This window comes from Sorex fumeus, unplaced genomic scaffold (genome assembly GCF_029834395.1).
Source record: "Sorex fumeus unplaced genomic scaffold, SorFum_2.1 ptg000061l, whole genome shotgun sequence".
Taxonomy (NCBI): Eukaryota; Metazoa; Chordata; class Mammalia; order Eulipotyphla; family Soricidae; genus Sorex; species Sorex fumeus.
The window spans coordinates 21,147,884-21,168,779 of record NW_026606118.1 but is presented as its reverse complement, the minus strand read 5'-3'; the positions used below and the strand labels follow the sequence as shown (position 1 = coordinate 21,168,779).

The 20,896-nt window shown below is 39.6% G+C and overlaps 1 protein-coding gene across 1 annotated transcript in view; it reads left to right on the top strand.

The window, feature by feature from the left end:
• The window catches only part of PHACTR2 (phosphatase and actin regulator 2), a 308,176-nt gene extending 299,787 nt beyond the window's left edge, over positions 1-8,389 (top strand). Inside the window, exon 12 of the mRNA XM_056126232.1 lies at positions 5,895-8,389. Within this exon, the coding sequence (XP_055982207.1) occupies positions 5,895-5,910 (16 nt within the window). The 3' untranslated portion in view covers positions 5,911-8,389. The remainder of the gene's footprint in view (positions 1-5,894) is intronic.
• Positions 8,390-20,896: the final 12,507 nt, after the last annotated feature.

Genomic DNA, 20,896 nt, shown 5'->3' with positions numbered 1-20,896 from the left:
CATCCTGGGAGGATCCTCCAAACACCCTTTATTTGGTGCTCCCTTTTCTCTCTGAGCTGCCTTTTCCCCTAGCATGCCCGCTGACCTCTAAGGAGACATGGGAGTTTCTTACCTATCCAGAAGCAAGCATTTAAGGGGCTGGAGAGACAGTAAGCAAGGCTAAGGTGCTTGGTACCTACTTTGCATGGGCCTCATCTGGGTTCGGTCTGCAGCATTGCCAGGTATGGACCTGGAAAATTCCAAGCACCACCAGGGTGTCTATACATAATCCTCAGCACTCGAGCAATATTGCATCCTTGGGGCTTGCCTGGAACTGAGGTCCTGGGTGGCAGTGATTTGATGGGAAGGACCCAGGCTTGGGACACCCGGAAAAAAATGAGGATTCAAGTCATCGTGGCTCTTTTGAATAATAGGCGTCTATTAATCATGATTGGGACCCTCTGATTCTGGCCCTAGAGAGAAGACCCCTCTGCCACCCCCATCTGGACATCTGTCCTGTGCCGTATTCAGCTGGGTGTGGGGAAGAACTGTCGTGATCCGGCCTTTCGTGGAATTTCCGCCCTTTCTGCCAGTTTTTTTTCCAGCTAGCTGTTGGGGCTCTCATGCATCTTAGGGCCATGCGGAAAGGATGAGGACAAGTTTGCCCTGTGCTAGGGACCAAAGTCGGGCATTTGCTGCTTGACTGGCCCCAGATTTGATTTTTTTGCCTCTAGCAGCTACTCACCCAGCCCCCTGTTCAGAAACCAAAAGTCCATTTGCAGGGCCTGGTGCTGTTAACTCGGGTCATTATGCTCTGGAAGGAGATCACCATGGCAAAGAAAAGCCACTTCTCTTTGTACAGTAAGTGGAATTTCTGCAATTTAAAATAATTCTCTCTAAATTATGAAGACAAATTGTAGGAAAGGTCAAATTTTACTTCTAAGCCTTAAAATGGTTCCAGCTGGGTGGTATGATTATGGGTAATTGGACTCTACTTCTGGGTAGTCTGTTTTCCAATTTTTTGCTAAATGTCAACATGTCTCAGATTTATAACCAAGCAAGAGCATTACTTTGAAAAATAAGTGCTTAGTTGTGCAAATGAGGACATTTTTTAGCATGCAATGTAGGACTTTCACATATATGATTTTTATTAGCTAATAAATTATTTTCTTATCATATTAAGCACTGAATCATTGAATTGACATTCTTTGAGTCAAAATGGGCCTCCTGGGATCATTGGCATAAAACAGAGATTTGGGTTGTTTTTTTTCTTTTTTCTACTTCCCAATTTTCCCTGATGCAGTTTTATGTTGAAATGTATGTGTTTTAAGCAATTCTAGGCCATCTTGAACTATTTTATCATCTATGGATTTATGGATAAAGCAAACCACTCTTTCCATTTTCAGATATACTTATCAAAATGGAAGCTGACTACACTTGAGGTCACAGTAAAAATTAGGGGTCCTCATGGAGGTGTAAGAAGGCAGATCCTTTAGAGTAGGCTCTGTGGAGTGCTTCATTTACTTGCTGTAATGACAGAAACTTAGTGTTTACAGAATGTGTGTTTATTTTACTGTTTAATTTTATTTTACTTAGGCACCACGATTTTCAAAGCTTTTAATAACAGTGTCCGACATTCAATGTTCCAACTCCAAATCCACCACCAATTGTCAGTGTCCCTCCACCAATCACCTAAGGGTTCTTACTTTTTCTCCACTTTGTATCCTGAACCAATTTCTTTCTTTAAAAAAAAAATTACTTATCATCATTTGGGTCACATGTTTACAATAGCATCGACTCTTTTTCTCTCTCTCTCTTTTTTTTTTTTTTTTTTTTTTTTTTTGCTTTCTGGGTCACACCCAGCGATGCACAGCGGTTACTCCTGGCTCTGCACTCAGGAATTACTACTCATGGTGCTCAGGGAACCATATGGGATGCTGGGAATTGAACCTGAGTTAGCCTCGAGCAAGGCAAACCCCTTACCCACTGTGCTATCACTCCAGCATTAACTCTTATGGCTTTGATGTGTATCAGGACTTCTCCTGAACCACCAAAAGGTCCAGGATCTTTAATCAGTGTCTTTATGTTTTTTATGTTCTTCTTGTCGCTGCTGCTATTGTTGTTGTTGTTATTGTTGTGGGATTTTGTTTTGTTTTCTTTTGGGTTTTTTTTTTTTGTTTGGTTGGTTGGTTTGGGTTTGGTTTGGGTTTGGATGCCACACCTGGTGGTCCTCAGGCCTTCCACTTTCTAGCTCTCTGCTTTGGACACTTGATTTAGTGAGTCTCTGGCTCAGTTTCCACATCTGTACAAAGGAATACTGAAGCACTTGTCTCATCAAATTATTTGTTTTGGGGCCATACCCGTTGGTACTTAGAAAACTATGCAACACCTAGACCTCCTGCATACAAAGTACTCAGCCCATTGATCTATCTCTCCAGCTTGCTCATAGAATTCTGTCAAGGATTAAACGATGCAGTAAATCTATAGGTAGCACTAGGACCTGTGTCTCACAGTAATATTTAGTAGATGTTAGCTATCATTATTTTCTCTTTCTTTTGCATTTTTGCTCGAGTGGGCCCAGTAACATCTCCATTGGAGACTTTGTTGTTACTGTGTTTGTCGTATCAAATACGTCACGGGGAGCTTGCCAGGCTCTGCCGTGCGGGCGAGATACTCTTGGTAGCTTGCCGGGCTCTCCGAGAGGGGCGGAGGAATCGAACTCGGGTCGGCCATGTTGGCTGCTTGCAAGGCAAACGCCTTACCCGCTGTGCTATCGCTCCAGCCCGGCACAGCGGTAGGGCGTTCGCCTTACAAACGGCCAACATGGCCGACCGGAGTTCGAGTCCTCCGCCCCTCTCGGAGAGCCCGGCAAGCTACCGAGAGTATTCGATATGCCAAACACAGTAACAACAAAGTCTCCAATGGAGACGTTACTGGGCCCGCTCGAGCAAATTGACGATCAACGGGAGGGCCTTTCTTTTGCATTTTATAAAAAAGTTTTAAGAGGTGTTCAATGAGAAGCTTTTTTGAGAAAATGTAATAATAACATTTCCAGCTCATATTTGCCTTTTCGTAGAAAGCCTGATGGAATGTCCTACCAAATGGATTGTCCTCCCTAAGCATACATTTAAGTGTAATTAGTTTTACAGTGGGCTGGAGTGATAGCACAGCGGGTAGGGCATTTGCCTTGCAAGCGCCGAACATGACCGACCTGAGTTTGATTCCTCCGCCCCTCTCGGAGAGCCCGACAAGCTACCAAGAGTATCTCACCCGCACGGCAAAGCCTGGCAAGCTACCCATGACGTATTCGATATGCCAAACACAGTAACAATTGTCACAATGGAGAAGTTATATCGGGCAAATTGATAAAGGGAAGTACAGTGACAGTGACAGTTTTATGGTGTCTTGTTGAATAGTTTTATAGAAGTGTTTCTAGAAAGAGTTGTCAGGTAACTTTCTTAACGTCTATATATATATATATATATATATATATATATATATATATATATGCACTCAGTTCTTTGTACATTCAGCAAATATTTATTGAGTGCATGGAGCAAGCCAGAGTCTATTCTAGCCCCTGGAAATTTCTGCCATATCAGATAAGGTCCCAGCTCTCACCTGGTTGTTTCCTAATTTCCTAATTTAAGGGGTTTGGTTTGGTTTGGTTTGGTTTGGTTTGGTTTGGTTTGGTTTTAGGGAATAAGTCAGTATGCTGTTAACAAAAGAGAATAAAAACGGGGATTATCCAATCCAAATTATCATTTGGGTAATAAGACTAATGGCAATGTGGAACATAGATTTGATGTGCGAATCTACAAGCCGAAGCAGGAAAATGGATTAGAGATGGAATTCTTAGAGAAGATGAGCAACAAATGCAATAAAGGAAACTGAAATGCTTGATAGAGGTGTGGAAATGTGGATTCGGAGAAGCAGAACCGGAAGAAGTGGGTCTGACGAGGCTTTCCAGAGAACAGGACTCTGACCTTGATCTTGAATATCAAAAGATAGATGGAAAATAAAGGGGAAAGATTGCAGTATTATGGAATGGCACGTTCCAAAATCTAGGGCTTCAATAAATGCTAGAAGCTTTCAAGAATTCTCATAGAGGGAGCTAGAATTAGCCAGCTTGGAATAGAGAAAGGATCACTAAGTCAGTGATGGTTGGAGGGATCATTCGGGATGGGAGATGTGTGCTGAAAGTAGATAAAGGACGAAATGTGATAGCCTCTCAGTATCTATATTGCAAACCATAATGCCCAAAAGTAGAGAGAGAGTATGGGGAAAATTATCTGCCATACAGGCAGGGGAAGGGTTGGGAAGCGGGGAACGGGGTGGGCGGGGGGGGTGGGGGAGGCTACATTGGGGACATTGGTGGTGGCAAATGTGCACTGGTGGAGGGATAATTGTGTTCAATCATTGTATGACTGAAACTCAAGCATGAAAGTTTTTGTATCTCACGGTGATTCAGTTGAAAAAAAAAAAACAGAATTAACCAGCTAACAAGATCAAGGACATCACTCAGTTAAAGTAGTAACCAGCAGTGAGGGTGTTCATGGATTCACCACATCACTCAAGGCCTGACTTGGTGACCAAAGAAGTATGAAGGTGAAGGAGAGAAATCTGAGGTGTCTGAATTAAAAATATTTTTCAAAGGTATGATGGTTAGTTAAGGAGGCAGAGTGCAGAGGCAAGCGTACAAGAAAAGATCATTAAGACACTCATGGGCACTGTGTGTTCCGTGTGGAACATTTAAAAGGAAAAGCTTAGCAGATATTTGAGGATTCAGGTATAGATAGTAGATTTGGGACCAGAATGTACATGTGTGAGACCTTTGGTTTTGATCCTCAGCACCAAAAGAAATAAAGTAGATTTGAACTCCTCCATGGAAAGTGATGAGGCAGAAACTGCTGAAGTGATTGTTGATGTTTTCATTTCATGATGTATAAACTAAGTAAACCCAAATCCTGTTTGGAACATCTCTGCTTATTAAAAATCAAAGCATGACCTTCATGACTAGTGGGTTGAAGTATTGGTTGTTTTATATCCCTGATGATCGATCATGATCACGATCATCCTGTTGTTCATCGATTTCCTCGAGCAGGCACCAGTAACGACTCCTTCTTCCTAGCCCTGAGATTTTAAAAGAGCCATTTCATTGCTCTTTCAGGATTAGGAGAATGAGACCCATCATTGTTACTGGTATTTGGCATATTGAGTACGACACGGGAAGTTTGCCAGACTCTGCCGTGAGGGCCGGATACTTTTGGTAGTCTGCCAGATTCTCCAAAGGAAAAAAATAAGATGTTGCGTGGCTGCAAATGCAGCTGCGTGCTTCCGGGAACTGGGTTTTATAGTCTCTGCGTCTTGGCCGTTGATGAGACCAACCTGGCACTGGCGGCAGCTGGTGGGTGTGACGCCTACCTACTGGAAGATGGGGGTCTGGGTGGAGAAGGCCCAGTCCCAATCCGAGCAGACTTGGAGATCTCAGCCCCGGGACCCGCATGCCTGGGTTCCTCTGCCAGATCTTTCATGCATGAGGCCTGTCCGGACATGTGGAGAGTGGTCCCAGCATGACCATGAGTGGCTCTGGAGGTCCTCAGCTGCTGGTGCTCTGCTCGGGGCGAGGGGAGACTCAACCCTCCCCCCTCCAAGGGGCCCCGATGAGGACAGCCAGGCACGGGGGCAGGAGACTCTGATGATATGACTAGCATATTTTCTAGCAGATCTGACACTGCTTTCCAATGCAGCATTTGAAGCTTTCTTCTGGTAGGATTGTAGCTTATAGCGGTGATGTAGCTGGGGGTGGTTGCCACTGCCTTGTAGCATCAGCATAACTAGATGTTAATGGATGGATAGGATGCGAAGTGTGCACCTCTACTGCCAGACTGAACCTTTGTGTTTTCTTGTTTCAGATTTCATCGTCCATAATGAAGTGGGAAACACTTTGGAGCCATAAGACTGATCATCTTGGGGGGAAGCCTCACTTCCTGAAAACCTGATGTTGCACTGGGATTTAAATGTGTGTGTTTCCATTTACCTTGTGGTGAAGGAAGTGTGTGGAAAGTGCTCCCCACCTGTACAGCCCAAACGGGGCCACAAGCGAAGGGAAGGCTGTGGTGGCCCTTGCTGTCCAGTATACACATTGATGGTGAGGGACACCATGGTGACACTGGTTATTCTTCTTCAGAAGCTTTAATCGGAGAAGACACGCCACTACAGGAGACAGTCGCTGGCTTCCTGCTACCAGAAAGCTGCATTTTTGAGTGTGGGTTAAAGAAAACCAGGGAATGAAAGATGAGCAATAGAAAGGGCTGCATTTGAAAATTAAAGAGATTAAGAAACATTTCATTATGTTAATGAAGAATAGAGGAAATGGGAGCAGAAACGTTATTTTTTTGAAGTGGGCATTTGGTAGTGGAGAACTGAGTAAAAGATTTGGGGATTTAATCACCCAATGAGGATTTCTTAAGGACACGGTTGTAGAGGAATATTCTTATTTTCACCATTTTGTCGGTACAGTGTGGTACCATTATTTTTTATGTTGTGCCAGTGAATCCAGTTGCCAGAAATAAGTCTTGCATATTTTTGTGCATCTTTTCCCTCAAATACACGAAGCTACTTCTAACTTTTAACAAGCATGCTTACCCAAATTTCGTTGCATGCTTTAAACGGCATAGCTGTATACACTTTATATTCTTTAAATACTCCGTAGTGCACCAACAGGACTGGGAATAAAGTTAGATCTAATATGACTTTATAATTGTAGCAAGGCTTAAAATTAAGTCTTTTGGCCTTCCCCTCTTTATCTCCAAAGTCAAAAGAATTCAACTTGATCTAAGAACAATCATAGCAAAAATCATGACATCTTCCCAAAAATCTGAAGCCCATTAGAACTTAGAGAATGTTAGAACTGAGTACGGCATAACAACCAAGTGTGTTGCTTGCAGTTCTGAGTTGGAATACAAAGGACTACTTATTTTCATGACTGCATTAAGTTGGGTTGCTGCTATTTAAACAAATTAAGTACATGGATTAAAAAGAAAAAAAGAAAAAGAAAACCTCACCCAAAGACTTAGAAGGAAATTTCTGCTAAGTTGCTTGTGAGGAAAACCTCATCTTGTTTTTCAAAAATCCACTGATTGCCCATAAATATAATGATGACTTCCAGTGCGAAAGGATTGATGAGATTAGATTCACTGAAGGTTTTCCTATATGCCTACAGTGAGCATTGTTTACATTAAGAAACCTTTCATTGGCCAGGAATGTGGCTCAGAGGTAGAACACTTGCCTTTCATGTGTAAGGCCCAGCTTTTGATCATCGGCACAGAAACTTAAAAGAGTGATAAGAAACCCCTTATTTTCATTATCATCTTGCGATTTTCCATGAAGTCATGGGCACATTTTCTTCCCAAGTACATATGACCAAATGTAAATAATACCTTATCTTTCATTGTTCTTTCATGATTGTTGTACCCTTTTTAAAAAGAATGAAATATATAATAACACAACAAGACTTATATAGACATTATTTTATCCTGAGAAACTGGGCAAGAATTTTCTGAAATGATTCTGGTTTCATTATGTGAAAGACTCTTTTCCAATTTCGGCTGAAAAAGCTGAGTCTGACAGATAAGTTTGTCAATCATTTATATTTTAAAGAACCACTTGATTTGGGTGATTTTGTTTGGAAATAAAGCCCAGTTGGCCTATTACAAAAAGCCAGTAGTTTAATGCCTAAGAAAAGTAGCTGTTATCATTGCAACTCTAGCTTCACTCGACTGTGTATTAATTGATAAACCTGATTGCACTATTGTCATTTCATCAGTGGAATATGGCACATTATGGCTTTGAAAAATTTTTTTCTGCATGCCTATGTCTTTCTGAAGATTTGTCCATTGTATAATGTCTAAATCCAGCCATCAACCTATATTCAAATTTTTTTTGTCAAAGTCATGCTTTCCTTTTCCATAATATTTTATTATAATTTTAGTGTCTGGGGAAAATCCCATGGGATGTCATCTTTCTTTTAATTTCCCATACTTAAAATCTTTACCCTCCTTTCATTTATAGTCATAAGTCATATAAAATATTATCATCATTTTCTCACTCAAAGTACATATCCTAGAAAGTCTGTATTTGGTGGTAAAAGGAATAATTTTTTCCCATTAGAGGTTTACATGATGCTGTTTATTTATTTCTGACAGTGAACTTCACCCCATACAAAAACGAGAACCTTGAGCCTTGATTATACTGGGGCTGTTGCATCCCTCATATATTTCAGATTAATGAACTGCCCACACTTTTTTTTCATAATGATTGACTTAAGATTAGAGAATATTAAGAGAGGCTGAGAAATAAAAAAAAAAAAAAGAAAACCTGACCAGTTGGCTAATATTTAAGAATTTAAACCACTAATGAATTAATTAGAATCTGTTGTCATGGGAAGCATATGGAATTCTGAGCTAAAACTGTATGTTCCAGAATAAGGCTCAATTCTAGTAGGTAGTTTTAAAAGGTGAAACACTGCACAAAGCACCACACATTGTCCAGTCAGTAGGCTCTCAGCTGGCTGCCCTAAAAGTACACATAAAACGGGCCTGCCCTACATACAGTCCTGCCCTTGCTGTCTGCCAGTCAATATGTTGAGGTTCCATAAAGAAAATGAATGTGTGTGAGTTGGGTTGTAATAACAACTCTTAGTTATTCCCTGTTTAAGGAATGACATTAGACTGACACAGTGGAAATGAGTAGGTTTTCCTTAGTTCCCAAGATATAATTGAAGGGGAAAAAAAAAACCCATCTCCAGGAAAGTCCAGAGCAAGGGAAAAAAAGGCTCATTTATGTCTTCCTTAAAATGAAGAAAGTAATATAAAGGTAGAAAACACATATAATTGGTTTTATCAGCATCTTTCGATTGTTAATCTTAATCCAGTCTGATGAGATTAAGTCCCCGGTGATGAGCATTCATTTAGTATGGCCTTGTCTGATAATTTCCTATATGTATGAAGTATGTTGTCTTTTTAAAATATTCAACATTTTTATGTTAATTCCTTAAATTATTTAAATGAAATGTATATATTCAGAGAATCATGCAGAATATTTGACTAGGAGGAAAAAGCAAACTCATCACTGTCTCTGATTTACTCAGAAAAACAGACTTTCTAGTTATATTTTCACGTTTATTAGAAAAAAGACTGTAATCACTTACCTTTTGCCAGTGTTAGTAAGTATCATCTGTTAGTAGAAAGTTCAGAAATAGGTTTTACCCCCTTCAATTAGTTCAGTTCCGCATTGGCATTTAAACAAATTTATAATAGTTTACACTTCAAACAGAAAAATCTTCATTAGCTCTGCATATTTTGGTAGGAACTGTGTTTTAACATGTAACAGACATTGTACTTACAGTTTGAGTCAGACACAACTTTCAAAAATCATACTGTACTCATAATAAAAAAGGAGGTCTTCCCTACTACCATAAAGGTAAAAAGGTAAAGGCCCTCCCGTTGTTCATCAATTTGCTCGAGCGGGCCCAGTAACGTCTCCATTGGAGATTTGTTGTTACTGTGTTTGGCATATCGAATACATCACGGGCGGCTTGCCAGGCTCTGCCGTTCGGGCGAGATACTCTCAGTAGCCTGCCGGGTTCTCCGAGGGGCAGAGGAATCGAACTCGGGTAGGCCATGTTGGCTGCGTGCAAGGCAAACGCCCTACCGCTGTGCTAGTTTTTTCACTATTGTAAATTTTTTACATTGATAAAAGCTTGATTTTCTTCTTCAAAACTGTTATTGCTTAAGTGATTCCAACAGTATATTTCAGAGTATGGAATCTCCCTTGGAGCAGGAATGAAACTGTTACAAAATATGTGACATATATATAAAATTCTAAATATATTAATGTCATCAGTGCTTAAGCATCTCTAATTTCAGTCATATTATTGCCCCCAACCTTAACTACCTTGAAATAAGAATGAACTTCTCAGTGTCACTAGAGTCTGTTGTGAGCCCAGAGAAACCACTTAGATGCAATTTATTTACAAAGTTCTCTTGAGTTCTTTATAGTGGCAAAATGGCTAATCTTTCACTCTTGAGTATTTTCCGTTCTGCTTATTAGTAAGATAGATCACCCTGTTTCATTTGGCAAAGCAGGAGAAACTTTAGAACTGAACTCTGATTACTACAGTGGCAAAAATAATCATCAGGTTAACAGGATCCTGTTTCCAAGAGATCCCTAGACACTGAAAAGCCAAATGTCAAAGAGCAGCACAAAGATTGACTAGAATCTGACAGTGACCAAAGGGCAGTAGGGTCAAAGGCGGGATGATTCCAAATCATTTTCATATTCACTTTCTGTTCTTTTTGTGGGCCGGGTGGGGGGCAGGGGACAAGGGAGACAGGAGGGCATTCCAGCAATACTCAGGGGTTACTCCTGGCTCTGCACTCAGAAATTACTCCTAGTAGTGCTCAGGGGACCACATGGGATGCTAGCGATCAAACCTGGGTCGGCCATGTGCAGGGCGAGCGCCCTACCTGCTATACTAACGCTCCGGCTCTGTTTTCTTTTTGTAATCATTAAGTTTTCAGCTTTTAGAGAAATGCAAACTAGAAAACAGCTAATAGAGCCGACATAAACTTTCTCAAAAAGAGTTAACCCAAAATTTGTTAGTCCGTTGTATGTGCTCTGAAGGTGGGAGAGTAGAGATTGGAAGGTGCAAAGAGCTAGTGCACATACTTTGTATGTGTGAGGCATGTGATCATGCCCCCCAACTGCTGAGAATGACCCCTGAGCAGTCAGCATAGCGCCCAAGCATCACCAGGTTTGCCTCAAAAATAAATAAATAAAACAAGAAAGAAGACCCTATGGCAGCTGTTTCCCTGGAAAGCCGGTGTTCTAAGCATGAGTCATTTTTAGCTTAGCATAGATTTATCCTAGCATGGATTTATTGCACTCATATATATCTTTTAGCTTGTCATAGCTGCACACAGGAGCAAAAGCACTGTTCATCACTGCTTCTCATTAGAGATACTGTTGACATTTGGAACTGTACAGAAATGTCTGCCACATTGTAAGATGTCTCAAAGTCATAACTAGATACCGGTAGCCTCCCCAGCCATGGTGGAAGACAGAAGTAAAAGCCCTCTACTTTTTCCAGACGTCTCCTCAGAGGGCTTGGACCACCACTATTGAATTCCACTGTGTACTGCAGTTTGACAGCTTACGGGAAAAAGTGCCTCTCTCAAACATCATTTTGCATTTCTGTGGGAATCTTTTCTTCCACTTGGTTTTACAAGATTCCTGCTTCCATGCAGCTGTCAAATGCCAGTTCTTCAGGGAGGTGGTATCTGGGCCACCATGGCAGTTGCCAGGAGGACTGGACATAATGGAGAGGTTTTACAGAAAGCATTTTTTCCCCTGACCTCACAATTTTACTTGAATTATGCTCTTGGTGATGATCTTCGTCTTAGTTGTGAGGGTTGGTACATGGCTTAATCGTAAACATAGTGAACAATGCATAGAAGTAAAATGTGGTCAGTGGTAATCACTACTTGATTTCACTGGATAGGCTGCATTGCATAAGTTCCAAAACAGTCACTTGTTTATACTGTCAAGATATATTTAATCTATATGCAAATGTTTGAATCCTCTAGTGTCATCATACCATTCACCTTACTGAGTAGGTTTGTGAATATTAAATTATGAAGGAGATGTGGATTAACCATGGATTTCATGCATACTGTTAATAATTCAGTGATGGTCAATCACAGAACATGATGAGTTTTACCAAACAAAACCTTTAAATTATACTAAGAATTTATAAATATACTTATTCTGTCACTGTTTATCACCAAAATTGAATGGTAACTACATCTTGAAATTATTTGAATGAATCATGGCTAATTAGTAGATGGAATTAAGTTAGCTGTATAAATGCTTTTATATATTGAAATTCCTATTTTTAAGGCAAAGAAATTCAGAATTGCTACAGGTGGCTACATTGTGAACTTTTAGATGGTGTTTAAGAATTCTCTTTTAAACACAAGGGTTTTTTGGGGTTTTTTGTTTTTTAAGAATAAATGGGGCTAGAAAGATATAGCACAGCAGGTAAGGCCTTGCATGCAGATGACCCGGGTTCTATCTTGGCACCTCATATGGTCCCCAAGTCCACCAGGAATGATCCATGAGCACAGCCTGGTGTAACCCAAAAACTAAAAATGAAAAATTTTAAAAAGCAAATGAATAGAAGGATGTAAATGGGGCAGAATGTCATGCCACCCTCAGGTCAATTTTATGGTATATTACAATGCCAATAATATTTGTGCCACTTGCCAACTTGGGGGGCTTTTCCCAGACTGTATGCTTTTGTTGTTTTTTTCTGAGCCTCCAAAAAAGACGTCGCCACTGCAATGCTAGCATTCAAAACCAATCTGAATGAGTATAGGGTCAAACCACTGCTATAACTTAAAATGTAGGCACTAATTTTTATTTGTTTTTCAGAGTATCTTCTCTGAGATTTAGAAATGTGCCAATGTGTTCAAAATAATTTGCATCAGTTTCATTAGATGTAGAATCCACTATAATTCAAACTTACTACTTTTTTTTTGTAACTGATTTTTTTAAATGAAAGACAATAGACATTCTCTTGTTTTTTACAGTTTTGGGTTGAATTGATATGAGTGGTAAGCTGTGATCATTATCAGAACTGACTGAGTGGGTCCTGGTTTCCAGTGAGTGGTCTAATTCTATATATTACACAGGTATAATATCTGTGAGTGTAAATAACTGGAACTGTACACTGATTAACATGACAGTTTCTTTTTTGTTGTTGTTGGTGTTCTTGATCTGTACTGTATTATAGTATGTGGGTATAAATATCTACAAGTATACACACATATGTATGTGTATTCCACTATGTAACCTGAAAGAAAAATATGTATTATCTTTTTTAATTCTGATTGGTGTTTGTTTATTTAAAAAAGCAAAATCATGCTTTATTTAGTTGTATAATATTATAGGATACCTTACTGTGCACAATTCCAAGTGCCTTAGAACATTGTGTAGCTTTCTTAAGTATATATAAATGCATACATGTATAAAATTGGGAAAATTACCTCAATAAAATGATTGGGAAATCCCCAGATTTGGTTGGTTGCAATTTCTGTGTTATTCAGACCGTACTCAATCCCTTTAAATTAAAAGTTCACAGAACTCTCACTCCCTAAAGCAAGAATAAGAGAGGTTTTCATGGAAATTGTCATGTTAAGTGAAATAAGTCAGAAAGAGAGGGACAGACATAGAAAGATTGCATTCATCTGTGGAGTATAAAGTTACAGAATGGAAGACTAACACCCAAGAATGTTAGTGGAGAGAAGAACCAGGAGGTCTGCTTCACGCCTTGGAAACCGACCTCATGTGCTGGGGTGCTGGGGGAAAAGGCAGCTCAGATAAAGAAGGGACCAACAAGTAAAGGATGTTGGGAGGACCCATTCGGGTTGAAAGATGTGTGTCGAAAATAGACTATAGACCGAACACGATGGCCACTCAATACCTCTATTGCAAACCACAACACCCTAAAGCAAAGAGAATAAAAGGGAATGCCCTGCCGCTGAGGTGTGGTTGGGTGGTGGGGGATGGGGTGGGGTTGGTGGGAGGGATGCTGGGAACATTGGTGGAGGAGAATGGGCACTGGTGGAGGGATGGGTAAATGATCATTGTATGACTGAAATGCAAGCACAAAAGTTCGTAAGTTTGTAACTGTACCTCACAGTGATTGACTAATAATAATAAAAAAGACAGTTTTTTCAAATTGCTTTTATTTCCTCTCCATCTACCTTAAAATTATTTTGCATGTAAGGCCTTGTGATTTTTAAAAACTGTCTAGGGTCTAGAGCACAGCGGGTAGGGAGTTTGCCTTGCATGCAGCCGACCCGGGTTCCATTCCCAGCATCCCATATGGTCCCCCGAAGACCGCGAGGAGTAATTCCTGAGCGCATGACCCAGGAGTAGCCCCTGTGCATCGCTGGGTGTGACCCCAAAAAAGAAAAAAAAACACTATCTGTCTAAAGGATGACTCCTTTAATCACAGCAAATCTGATGAGAAAGTTGCATAGAAGCCCACCAAGCTCAGTGAGCCTGGAACACCTTCAAGAGTGTTGAAGAAATAGCTAAGAGGACAAAGAAACTCCGGCTCCAGGCACATCTCTTTGATTCCACTGTTCTTCCTGCATTAACATACACCTCAGAGACCTGGGCTTTAAAGAATGCTATTCCAGTCTCCCAAAGAGGAATTGAAAGAGCTATGCTTGGAGTATCACGTTTCACTCAAATGAGAGAAAGAATCCAGAGTTCCGACCTTCGTTGACAATCAAGAATCAGGGACGCTGTCTCGTTTGCCAAGGTGTCAAAAATCAGATGGGATGGACACGTAATGAGATTTGGAGACGACCACTGGACTAGAGCCGTTACTGACTGGATTCCACGGGACATAAAAAGATCGCGTGGCCGCCCACCTACCAGATGGTCAGACTTCTTCATCAAGACCCTGAACCATCGGTTTGAGGCTCTACGTGTTCCTAGAACGAGCAGATGCCATTGGGCTATGCTAGCATGCAACAGGGATGGATGGAGATGTTACTGGCACCCACTCGAGCGAATCAATGAGTAACGGCATATCAAGTGATCAATAAATATGAATGAGGGCCTTAGGGACCAGAGAGATAGTACAAAGGGTCAGATGCTTGCCTTGCACATAGCCAAGCCAGTTGATCATCTGCACCCTATGTGGTTCCCCTAGCACCACCAGAATTGATTTCCTAAATTCAGAGCCAAGAGTAAGCCTTGAGTACTGCTGGGTGTGTCCCCCCCACCCATCAAATTTTATTTTTTTTAAATAGCAACTCGATATTTTTTTAACTTGCTTTTTTCCCCCACTTAGGGATATTTGATATTAATGTGGTATTGAAATTCTAATGTATAAATCTAAACCATACCAGCATTAATAACATTGAAAATAAATTTTCTCCTTATGTTTACTACTAAATGTATCATAGATAAGGAAAAAAAGATTTAGTAAAAAGCTTATTTCCAGTAGTATTTACAAATTACAATTTAGGGACCAGAAGGATAGTACTGCTGGTAAGGCACTTACTTGCCTTGTACATGGCTGACCTGGGTTCAATCCCCAGCTTCCTATATGATCCCTTGAGCTCACTAGGAGTGATCCCTGAATGCAGAGCCAAGAGTAAAAGTGGATTTGAAAAAAAATTTGTCCCAAGTATGGTGTTAAAAATTATCAGTGTATCTCCAAAGTAGCTATAACTAATAACACTATACACTTTATTTTTGCTCACCATAAACCAGATTTTACATTGAAATATTACTAAAACCCAAAGGAGGCAAAAAGTGGACAGGTCGTGATATTGGTTTTGTTAGTTTGTTTCATTTTATGTGCTGAAGGCACTGAATTTAGTGAACTCTATGCGACCTCAGATCTGTACAAAGTTGCTGCCATCAGTGTCTCAATCTAGGGACAACCCAAGTCTTCATTCAGTTTATAAATTGAAACTTATTTTTTTTGTTTGTTTGCTTTTTTGGGTCACACCCGGTGATGCTCAGGGGTGCTCCTGGCTGTGCACTCAGGAATTACTCCTGGCAGTGCCAGGGGGACCATATGGAATGCCAGGGATTGAACCCAGGTCGACTGTGTGCAAGGCAAATGCCCTATACGTTGTACTGTCACTCCAGCCCTGCAGGGTGCGTTTTTTAAAAAAACAATAGAAAATGAAAAATGTCTAGAAGGAAATGAACAACATACACAACTTTGGGATGAGTTCAAGAGAACAGTATGAGACCACCCGAGTCCCTGTAAAACAGGAAGGCGAATTCGATGAAGAACCAATAGTGAAATCAATTATAGGCAAAGATATCCCAGAGCTGATGAGTAAATTTGAGTAATCCCAGCAAAGATAGACCCAAGGTGGAAAAACTCCAAGGCACATCAGACTCAAAATGACAAGATAGAGACAATATTGGATAGAGACAATATTGAAAGCAGCAAAATCAAAAAAAGAACTTAAATACAGAAGATCTCCCATAATATTCACAGCAGATCTATCAGAGGACACTCTGAGCCAGAAAAGAATGGTGAGATACAGTAAAAATACAAAAACAATATAATTAACACCTCACTAAGAATATCCAGTTAGATTATCATTCAGATTTGAAAGAACAATGCAAAGATTCATAAATATGCAATAGTTTAGGGGATTCATAATCACGAATGCATTTTGCAGTATGCATTAGGGAGTTTCTTTAAAAGATAGACAAACTTCACAGCACTGACAGTGAGTATGGCATTCACTCATGGTGTCTAGAGTTACCCTTTACTAGATTAAGATCTGTTTATTCCTAGCTTGCTAAGAGTTTATATTTTTTCAATAATTGGTGTTTCATTTATATTGAACATTCTTTGTTTCTATTCAGGTGATTTTTTACATTTAGAGATTTTTCTCATAATATTTTAATTAAGGCAGATACTTAAGCATTATATATAATACAGTATTTCTAACATAAAACCGACATTTTCTCTATTGGATAAAACCCACTTTCATACTTTTATAGGTCTTACTCAGGCATTTCTTTTTAAAAAAAATCTCAATTATTAAATTTTGTATTTGTGAGACTTATAATTTTCATGCAAATTTAAATGTACTTTTAGAAGTCACTGTCACTGTCCTCCCATTGTTCATCGTTTTGCTTGAGCGGGCCCAGTAACGTCTCCATTGTGAGACTTGTTGTTACTGTGTTTTGGCACATTGAATCCGTCACGGGTTGCTTGCCAGACTTTGCCGTGCTGGCAAGATACTCTCAGTAGCTTGCTGGGCTCTCTGAGAGGGGTGGAGGAATCAAACACGGGTCAGTCCGGGTCAGCCCTGTTGGCTGCGTGCAAGGCAAACGACTTACCCACTGTGCCATCGCTCCAGCCCTTCAGAAATACTAATTTTAAAACTTCATATAATTAAAAGTTCTTATGAAAACATGTTTTATCAATTTATTATTGATTTATAATTTTGTGTAATTTCAGGAGTTTAACTATTTATCTATTTGTGTATAGGTGTCATCACCTCCACACACAAAAAAAAAACCCCTTCTCTTATATGTAGGATAAAAAAAAACAGTAGGAGAACAACAAATAACTAAAGGCACTGGAACTGAAGATTTTGTCTAGAAAACAGATTACCTAGGGGAGTGAATTGCCCTTGGGACATTGGTGGAGGGAAGTGCGCTCTCTGGTGATAGTGTTGGAACAATGTTTGCATGAAAAGTATGATTAAAAGTATTGTATTGTAAATAACAGTACCTCAATAAAAATGACAAGGAAAAAAATATAATGTTGAACAGCACATCCGAACTTAATAGTTTATGTTTTCTTTATAAATATGTTAAATGCCCAAATATTATTATAACAAGTATTTCAGGAATTTTAGAAATGCAGTAAAATGCATTTTAAAACCTTTTGTAAATGTTGTAAATAAAGTCACATCTTAAACATTTCAGTGTTCTCACCTACAGACTAGGAGAAAATATTTGCTCACCATTCATCTGATAAAGGGTTAATATCCAAGATATGCAAAGCTCTGGTAGAACTTTGCAAGGAAAAAAAACATTAAAAATTGGTGGAAGAGATGAACTGAATCTTCCTTATAGAAGAAAATTGGATTGCCAAAAGATATTAAAAAAAATTCTCACCATCACTTGTCATCAAGCAATGCAAATCAGAATACCAATAAGATATGATCTCACACCAGTAAGAATGGCACACATTAAAAAGAATAAGATTTGGTCTTAAAGGCAGCTTTCTCTCTTGAACTGTAATTTGCTTGTTTGTGTTTACGTTTCTTTGCTTGCCATTTTCACTCTGGAGAAGTCTTTGTTCTCTCGAATTCTTGAACACACACTCCCTTTTTCTCCCCTCACATCTTTCTAAATAAGTTTCAATAAAAACTTTCTCACACACACACACACACACACACACACACACACACACACACAAATAACTAGTGTCATCGTGGATGTGAGGGAAAAGGAGTCTCATTTATTACTGGTGAGAATGCTGACTGGTCTAGTCCTTTTGGAAAAGAGTATGGACACGTTGCAAAAAAACTAGGAAATTGACCAATTACCCAGCAATTCCACTTCTTGGCATCTACACTACGAGCCCAAAAACTTTTGAAAAGATATTTTCACTCCTATGCTCATTGCAGCACTATTCACTCAGTAACCAAAAATCTGGAAATATCCCAAATATCCCAAGTGCCCAAGAACAAATGACTAGATTAAAAAAAAATAGTGTGGTGCATATCCACGACTACTTGGTCATAAGAAAAGATGAATTCATGCAATTTTCTTTTATGTAGATGATCTAGAGTGTATGATGTTGACTGGTTAGCCAGAAGGAGAAGTGAGACGCAGAATGATCTCTCTCATAAGTGAGGTTTAAAGAAGCAAAATCAAGGTATACCAAATGCCTAAAGACATCAGAAACTGAAAACTGATCTTCAGTATAAAGCTTACCACAGGGAAGAGAAGGGCATGAATAGGACATGAGATGAGTGGGGAATAATGGGACAATGGTGGAGAGAAGTGAACATTCTGGTACAGGATGTGGTGCTGGAATATGTTACTCATGAAACTATAACATTAACAGTATCGTAAATCCCATTGCCTAAAATAATACAATTTTGGTATCATTAATATAAGAATACACTTTATTTGTTGGATATATGATGTGTGATGGGCTGGAGCAATAGCACAGCAGGTAGGGCATTTGCCTTGCATGCAGCCCACCTGGGCCAACCCCGGTTTGATTCCTCTGCCCCTCTCAGAGAGTCCAGCAAGCTACCAAAAGTATTGCGCCCGCACGACAAAGCCTGCCAAGCTAACTGTGACGTATTTGATATGCCAAAAGCAGTAACAAGTCTCACAATTGGAGACGTTACTGGTGCCCAATCGAGAAAATCCATGAACAACGGGAGGACAGTGCTGTACAGTGCTATGATGTGTGATTATCTACTCCCATTCACTGGGATATCTCTTTTTTTTTTGTCGATGCAAGTTCTTTAATAACACAAATTTATTTTATACAAAATTGGTAAATAACCTTCTTGCCTTTTCCTCAAATACAATACTAAGATGTATCAAGGAGCATACAGTCTTTTAAAAATAAATTTTATAATCAAGATTTTAAATGATTTTTTGTGCATGATGTGACATAGTAGCTTATTATCTTTCTTCTGAATGTAGCTGTCCAATTTTCCTAGCACCATAAATAAGTGGTTTTTCTTGCTCCATTGTAAAAATCTTGTCTCCTTTGTCATAAATTATTTGTCTCTATATGCATGAATTTATATTTGGGCTTTTAATTCTATTCCTTTTATCTCTATCTGTTTTTACTTCAAGCTGTTTTAATTGCTATAACTTCATAGTAAAGGTCTAAATCTGGGAGTACTTTTCTTCCACTTTTGTTTCCAGGAGTGGTTTAGCTTTGAAACCTTTGGTAGTTTCAAAAAATTTTCTGACTGTACTTTTATGCCTTGCAAGCGGCCAACCCAGATTTAATTCCTCCATCCCTCTCGGAGAGCCCGGCAAGCTACCGAGAATATCCTGCTCGCATGGCAGAGCATGGCAAGCTCCCCATGGCGTATTCCATATGCCAAAAACAGTAACAAGTGTCACAGTGGAGATGTTACTTGTGCCCACTCGAGCAAATCAATGAACAACAGGAGGACAGTGCTACAGTGCAGTGCTTTTTGGAGGGAAGAAGAGCATTGGGATTTTTGGCAGAACTATATTGAATTTGTATATCACTTTAAGTAGTGTAGACATGTTTTTGTTTTTTTAATTTTATTGAATCACCGTGAGATAGTTACAAGCTTTCATGTTTGGGTTACAATCATACAATGATCAAACACCCATCCCTCCACCAGTGCACATTCCTCACCACCAATATCCCCGGTATACTCCCCCTTTCCCACTCTCCCCCTACCTCTATGGCAGTCATGATTCCCCATAATCTCTCTCTACTTTTGGGCATTATGGTTTGCAATACAGACCCTGAGAGGTTCTCGTGTTTGGTCCTTTATTCACTTTCTGCACACATCTCCCATCACGACCGATTCCTCCAGCCATCTTTTTCTTTATGATCCCTTCTCTATTCCAGCTGCCTTCTCCCCTTTGCTCATGAGTCAGGCTTCCAGCTATAGAGCAATCTATCTGTCCCACGTATCTACTATCCTTAGGTGTCAGCCTCATGTTATGTTGTTTTATACTCCATGAATGAGTGCAGTCCTTCTATGTCTGTCCCTCTCTTTTTGACTCATTTCACTTAGCATGATACTCTCCATGTCTATCCATTTATAAGAAAAGTTCATGACTTCATCTCTCCTGACAGCTGCATGACTATATGGGATGACAGGGATCAAACCAAGGTCAGTCATTTGCAAGGCAAATACCCTCCCCTCTATACTATCACTCCTGCCCCCAACTATAGATCATTTAAGTGGCATTCCATTAACTGCATGATAGCATCTAAACGTGAACTAACTTTTTCTGAAAGGTACATCCTTTCACTCATGCAAGAGTAGACGAATGGGTTGGATTTATTACCATTACTATTATATTTAACATATTTATAGCTTATAAAGTTTTAATGTAGGGAAATTGTGTATAAAGACAAACCAGAATTTAGTATCTACACCATTGTAATAATGCTCAATACTAGGTACTACACTCAACAGATACTAAATGATCTACTTATACAACCCCTAAAACAGTGATTGATACATGTTAAGTTCAGGCATGTGTTAGTTGTTTGAAATGGAGTATATTGTAATGAATAAGAATGCAACTCTCAATCTACACC